Source organism: Xylocopa sonorina, unplaced genomic scaffold (assembly GCF_050948175.1).
Source record: "Xylocopa sonorina isolate GNS202 unplaced genomic scaffold, iyXylSono1_principal scaffold0943, whole genome shotgun sequence".
NCBI classification, from domain to species: domain Eukaryota; kingdom Metazoa; phylum Arthropoda; class Insecta; order Hymenoptera; family Apidae; genus Xylocopa; species Xylocopa sonorina.
In genome coordinates, this window is record NW_027491012.1 from 1 (window position 1) to 7,871 (window position 7,871).

Sequence of the window (7,871 nt, forward strand, 5' to 3'; positions counted from 1 at the left end):
AACATTTATTTTTATATTAATTTGATAACAGTTTTACAACAATATTTTGTCTCTCAGTTTGACAAATAATGCATCCTATTGTTCTTACGTTGTTTTACACATTCTTACTTACTAATCTTTCTTTTTCCTTAATTATAGTGTTCACTTTTTTCAAGTACACAGTTGTTCTTTCTTTCTATTTTTCTTTTTCTCAACTCTATGTTTTACTCTATCTTTGTACATTCTTCTAAATAATACTTATACTGTCTTCAACTATCTTCAAAACTTTTTCTCTATACATATTATCGCCGTTCTGTCTTAGTTTATGCAATATTTGCAATTTTTATTGAAACCTTATCTCATAAATATATTCATTATGACGTGGCCTTTTCTTAGATAATTATACCTAATTTTACATTCCCTACAAAAATAAAAAATTAATGAAGTTATGCTAAATTTTTATCCCAACTGCCTTTCAACCTATTACATCAAATAGGTTATATATATTACGTCAAATAGATCATTTCTTTTTAATATCTCCTAAATTAAAGCCAAAACAATGGTGATAATATGTATAGTTTTTCAGAATACCTGCAATTATTTCAAGGTCAATGTTGTTAGTGAAGAAACCAGTATTTCTGAATAGTTATTCAATTAAAAATTTTGATGATTGTGTTCATTCTTTTTGCTTAAATATTCAAGAGTACCTACGCATCAAATAATTTATAGAACCTACTATAATTGGAACTCCTAATTATACTGTATTGCACTTGCATTTAGTATTGTTTGTCTCCAACTTATAAAATTTTGTATATTTCCATGCTAGTTACGGTTGTTACAAAACTATGCCCTCACCTTGTCATACTTAATTCTTGTTATACATTTTAACTTTTGTATAGTATCCCATATTTTTAGAACTCAATTTTTTTTTTCATTTCAATATCCTTTGCATCATTTCCTTCCTGTTATTTCAAATTATCCTTACTTCAAATTTTACAACTCTGATTTTGATTGACTTATCCTTGTTCTTAACTCCTTCCTTTTTGTTTCTTCAAATACCATATAGTCTTGTATCATCTCTATGTTTTCATCTGTCTTTCGATCCAAACATTTTTATGTCATAGTAAGCTACCAGCTACTAGGTTATCAAATAAGAACATTCTACTTTTAATCTTCCCTTCTCTTGCTTAATCTTTTCATCAAATATTCCTTTACCTTTTAATTTCTTTAAAGTATATAGTTTAGTCCTAAACTAAATTTCCCTACATTCAGATTTAATTTTATTACCAACAAACACTTCCACATATATCATCGCATATATATATTGCTCGAACAGTTTTTTCCTCAACTAATGTTTAAATTAATTGTATAATGTTGAAGTCTGTTAACTGTATATCTCTACACTTGTCTCAATCATATTATCTATCTAACCTGTATATGTTTAACCTTTACCATATTTATCTATCATGTTCCAAAACGGTTATTTTACCTTATCATTGAATAGCTATGTTTTTCCACTTTCCTTGCGTATACCCTATTAAGGCTTGTTTCAAAAAGCCTATTCTGTTCCTGTATTTAATAGCTTGCCAGCTAAACCACTTACCCTCTGCTTAAAAAGTCTTTCTTCTCTATTTTTACCTATTAAATCTTTTCAATATTTTTTCATTTTCATTTCTTGTTAAATCATACTTTTATTCCTTGTTATTTATGCTTAGATGCCTTTGCAAATCAATTTTACATTTCTATTCTTTCTTTCTATTATTTTGACCCATTCGATACTCCTTTCACCTTCTATTCGTCTATTCAGCCTATTTGTACTTATTTTCTTCATTCTTCATTCTTCTTCAACATGGTTATCTACTAGGTTATCTACTTTTTGCTTTCCTTCTTCTTTTCCACAGTCATTTATCCTTTTTTCTGCACCTGTTATTTCGATACCACTAATATATTTTTATATCTTGCAAATTCTGTCTACTAAATTTTTCCATTTTAATCATCATGTTCCTTTATGGTTCTCGTTTTTCTCTGTTTCTTCATATTTCAAGTTCTACACTTTGTTTTCTGTTATACTGTAATATAGATCTAAAATATTATTATTGTTTACAGATGTCACCAAAGAAATGGTCTAAGAATACATTTGGTTGGGCCAGGGCTGAAGTTTTGGGTGCTCTGGTAAACGCCGTATTTTTAGTCGCATTGTGTTTCAGTATTACCGTGGAAGCATGTAAAAGATTCATTGAAGTAGAAGAAATACATGAAGCTAAATTACTTGTTGCAGTCGGAGCACTTGGCTTACTAGTGAATATTATTGGATTATGTCTGTTCCATGGTAAGTATTATTGAAAAATAAAATGTTATATTGTAATGATGATAATAATAATAACAACAACAATAATAATAATAATAATAATAATAATAATAATAATAATAATAATAATAATAATAATAATAATGACGATGACGATGACGATGACGATGACGATGACGATGACGATGACGATGACGATGACGATGACGATGACGATGACGATGACGATGACGATGACGATGACGATGACGATGACGATGACGATGACGATGACGATGACGATGACGATGACGATGACGATGACGATGACGATGACGATGACGATGACGATGACGATGACGATGACGATGACGATGACGATGACGATGACGATGACGATGACGATGACGATGACGATGACGATGACGATGACGATGACGATGACGATGACGATGACGATGACGATGACGATGACGATGACGATGACGATGACGATGACGATGACGATGACGATGACGATGACGATGACGATGACGATGACGATGACGATGACGATGACGATGACGATGACGATGACGATGACGATGACGATGACGATGACGATGACGATGACGATGACGATGACGATGACGATGACGATGACGATGACGATGACGATGACGATGACGATGACGATGATAGTTTTATTTTCATTTTCTTGTGCTCATGAAAGAGAATTTGGTTCGCAATGGCTTTCCTATCCTGCATTCTCACATATCCATACACACATATTTGCTCACACATTTGCATATCACTCTTTTAACATTATTTTCTTATACTATATTAGTATTATAAACACATTATATAATATTACTAATAAAGGTATTTGTGAGTATGGGTATGAATCTCAAATTACATTGGATCGAGCAAGATTGTTACACCTTTAAGAAATTCCCATTCTTTTATCGGACTTCAAATGATTAGTTCCCTTGCATAGTTTAATTCAAAACAAAACTCAGTTTGATGTTTACATTAGTTTCAGAGAAAATGCATGTCTCGCTTCCTAATTAATATCGTAACCCACCCTTATTACCTTTATGTCATTTTATACCTAGTCCTACTGCATCCATAACATTGGTCTTAATTTGTGACAGTGTTAATCTCAGATGAAAATGCTTTATATCTATACACCATATTTCCAAATGTCTCTTTCCTTCCCTCTTTCTTTCGTGTTTACCATCTATCTGTGCATATTTATATGTTCAACATTACAAATTCCACTTCCTCTGATATTTCTTAATTTGTCTCTTCCTGCTATTGAGGCTACTCTTGAAAAAAAACCTCTTTCTTCTATTTCTATCTTTTTATACTCCAAATAAACCATTTGCTTTATATACTCATACGTTTTATCCAAATCTTTCTCTCTCCTTTCTTACCATTTTTTTTATCCTATCTTGCATCAACCTTTCCTTACATGTCACATCACAATCAATAAATATATTTTTTAATTTCATCTTGTCCTCTTTACTCATTACCTTTTGCTTTATTTGTTGTTTTGCTATACTATAACTATAATTCTTTCTTTACATTAGGTATTTTTGTTCTTTGTATATTTTTATCTACTCCTATTTCTCTTATTCCTCCTCTTACAAATAACCTATTCTTCCTTTACTCATAATGCTCTTTCAAGTTCTCCTATTGCTTCTGCTATCGATACCTTCACCTCATCTTTTCCTTCCTTTTTTGTTTTGTACTTGTCTTAACATTTCCTCCATCCTTCTGTATAGTTTCCATACTCTCTTTCTCTTCTACCTAATTTCCATTAGCTTTATTATTAATTTTGTTGTTGATTTCATTGTTTGATTCTCCGTTTTTTTACTTTTTTTCCTCGTTTTACAATTACCTCTTATATTATTTTTGTCAGTTTTCTACTCATGCTGTTTTTTTCCCCATTTTTTCACATTTTAACTGGAATGTATTTTATCTAATGCATTATTTTAACATTATAACCCGTGTAATAATTATCAAGGTTTGATACTAGTATTGTCCTATTTCATTTCCATTTATATAATTGATAGATTTACATCGGGTGTTTTTCGAGTTGTGATACAAAATGGGTACAAGATGATTCTTTGTTAAAAAAAATAAATCCAAAATTCAAAATAAAATTTTTCAAAATAAGACTTTGTTTTGGAAATCTGTCAAGTATATGTACTTATATATCAGCAATATTAACATCTTTTGACTTCTAACGAAGTTAGCTGCAATGTTGATGAAAGAGTAGGAATAACTGTGCTCTTTTATGGAGTTTATACCTAGAAACTGTCAAATCTTCTAACAAGAATTTCAACGTTAATTTATCTATTTTTTAAATTTTTGTACTCTGAAGACCATTTAGGAGCATATGTAGTCTATTGTTTCCGCGCATATTGAATAAATAAATGTTTTTTTTAACAATTTATCTGTTTATGCTTTGCTATTTCTTGAAATGTTTATGTAAAACATAAGATGATACAAATTTGTTTTGCTGGTCTGTTATTTTTGCTACACCAAATGTAAAGATGATTACTTATCTTAAAACAGTGTATTATTGTTTCACAAAAGGATGAAGGATTATGAAATGGTATTTAAACCATCAGTTATATATACATTGTACAAAAATTTAGAAACTACGAATGACGTTTTGTTTATTAATAGTTCTTACTAAATTATTTCTTCTTGTCCATTCTATAAATAGTAAGAAAGAATATAAAAAATATTTTTAGCAACTTCTTGTATTAAAAAAATATCACGCATTTTATTACAGAACATAGAAGTACTCATGCACATGCACACGGTATATCTCGAAGTCATAACCGATTGAGTACATTAGTAGGAACGGATGATAACGAAAATGATGAAACTTATAGGCCATCGACACCACAAGTAAAAAGGACACATGGTCATTCACATGACGCGAGCCAAATGAATATGCGCGGTGTATTCCTTCATATACTATCAGATGCATTAGGATCTGTCATTGTGATAGTCTCCGCTTTAATTGTATGGCTGACAGAGTGGGAATACAGGTAATTGCATATTATATACAATCATTTAGTATATAGAGAACCTATACATTAGCAAATAGAATTGTTACATGTAATACTAAGATAATTTATTTCTCAAGAATTTGTCTACAATCTCTCACCAATTTCAATGATTTTTTCATTCAAATTGAAGGAATACTTACAAAAAAATTAAAATTCCTTTAGAGTATAAAACTCTAAATAGAGCACAAAGAAGTTTCAAAACTCGCTTTCTGTTTTTACTAATCAGATTGTGCTGAATATCATGGTACAAAAATTCCTTATCCTTTTAATACATTCTTTAATTTGAGGAAAAAGTGAAGCAGTTAAAGCAGATGAATAGGCAGAATGATGATGTAGTTGGAAGTTTTCCATGAGTTGCAAAAATGTCACGGCTAATACATGGATTTTTTTTCACAATGATTAACCAACAAATTACTCTACATCTATTTGTAATGATTAATTTATGCATATAGAATGATCATACTCAAAGTCATTCTAGAAATTATATTATAAAATTAGACAAATTGCAACAGCTTCAAATAGCAGTGCTATGACATGAAACGTGAGACTTTGTTGGTATTATGATTTATATATAATTATATATATAATTTGATTACCTTTATGTAAATGTTGCTTACTGGTGTTATTATGCTATAGATAATCTATTACCTTGTGTACCAGCCATTCTTTCTTTAACTGTTTTATACTGTATATTAAATGCAAAGATGTAATGTATTTGTATGTCCACCTTATATCAATATGCTTGTTCAATATTGCACAATCCTATATGGTGAGTATCAAAACATGTGTTTAGTGCTATAAAATCGTTGAACACCTTTTCGATTACTTTCTGATAAATTATCCCAATGAGTCACAGTATATGAACTTTATGTCCATATGTCCATGAACTTCAAATTGTACTACGACAGCTCTGATAAATTTTTTTTACAAGAAATACAAGTAATTATAACATAATTAGAGGGGAAACGTCAAATATACATAACACATAATTTATCTGATTGACTTTAACATAATGCTACCTACGACTTATTCTGATAAGAATCAGCTTGCAAAGAATTTGTTTTAATATACAACATAAGTCTGTTTAGTATGAAATAATTGATTTCACTTTCGGTTATTTAATTCTCTTATTTTTTTTCTTCTCACAGTTACATGTATTTCATTCTCACAACAGTTAACCGACTGTTCCATTATGAATAGATAAGGAAACTACTAATGTTTAAACACGTGTATCGTTATTGAAATCGAACTTCTACACGTGTGTATTATAAAATGATGACTACATAGCTATTTCAATGGTGGTACTCTTTATCAGAATAAAGTAGATATATGCAATTCTCTATTATAGAAAAATAGAAACAGCTGAAACATCAGTTCAACATTCCTAGTTTATATAAGTACTAAGAAATTGTTTGTCAGAATATTAATTTGTATTATTATTAGTCAAAGTGGCTAATAGTATAGGGCAACGATGGACAAATACGGTTTTTCATTAAGTTAAGTGTGACTTCAATTGAAAATTTAAATCCGTTTTTTTTATCATTCTAAAACTTTTTTACTGAATCTTGATCTAAAGTCATTATCTAACTTTTACATAACTTTAAAATATGAACAAATTTAATGTAAAATATAATTTATTAGTAACAGTAACATTTTATTGCATAATAAATAAGTACTGATGAATTTGTATCATATGTTGAAATTCCACGCCTATTATAATATTTTCTGTTATAATATTATTAATATTTGTGATATTGATTTATTTTTTACAGATTTTACATTGATCCAGCTCTCTCACTTTTATTAGTTATTCTTATTCTAAGATCGGTATGGCCATTACTTCAAGAATCTGCACTGATTCTATTGCAGACTGTACCAACACATATTCAAGTAAGTGTGTGAGCAATTTGAATAATTTAAATAATATCTATTATAAACGATTGCGAATATCGTAGAGAGAAGAGGGTCGCCACAAAGATCACAAGCTGTAAGAAAAGGGGTGGAACTAAAAGAAAGAAATGTAGTAAACTGAAAAGAGGCATCTCGCGATAACTTCAATCCTAATAATGATGATAATCTATGGGTACAATACGGTAACGCCATAACGGTAATTCTCAAATCAATTCAAAAAGTGGCAACTAACGGACGGCGTACTAACGGAAAGAAAGGTTGATCGATGCTTCGAAGGGTATCGCGAAGATGAATTTTGGGGAGGGTAAAAAGGAAAGACATGGGTATCTCTGGTCGCGGGCTACTGAAGGCACGGCTTCTTTAATTATTGCCTCAGCACGGGAATTACGCGATGATTGCGTTGGGCAGACGGCGCTAACGCAACAAAATCGAGAAATAACGCGGAAAATATCACCACTTACACGCTTAGCAACAGAAGAAAGGCGATCCGAACCGTTGTACGCAACGGATTTATCGAATATTATTTATCGAATAAAAGTCGGCACTCGCTGCTACCGATTTACAAAGTAAACGCAAAATTTTAATATACAATTTGCGGTCGTAAAACAAGAGGGAGAACAATAAAT

General features: G+C 30.5%; 1 protein-coding gene across 1 annotated transcript; it reads left to right on the forward strand.

Moving 5' to 3' along the window:
* Positions 1-1,977: 1,977 nt before the first annotated feature.
* Positions 1,978-7,256, forward strand: LOC143432546 (uncharacterized). Its single transcript, XM_076909209.1, has 3 exons — positions 1,978-2,308; positions 5,052-5,313; positions 7,107-7,256. Exons 1-3 carry the CDS (start codon positions 1,978-1,980, stop codon positions 7,234-7,236), a joined length of 723 nt encoding a protein of 240 aa, XP_076765324.1. The 3' UTR covers positions 7,237-7,256.
* Positions 7,257-7,871: the final 615 nt, after the last annotated feature.

Bases quoted from the DNA above. Each gene is read 5' to 3' on its own strand.
- LOC143432546 (XM_076909209.1), top strand. From the start codon at position 1,978: ATGTTCCTTTATGGTTCTCGTTTTTCTCTGTTTCTTCATATTTCAAGT. The intron at 2,309-5,051 runs GTAAGTATTATT...ATTTTATTACAG, and splicing joins TGGATTATGTCTGTTCCATG to AACATAGAAGTACTCATGCA. The intron at 5,314-7,106 runs GTAATTGCATAT...TATTTTTTACAG, and splicing joins CTGACAGAGTGGGAATACAG to ATTTTACATTGATCCAGCTC.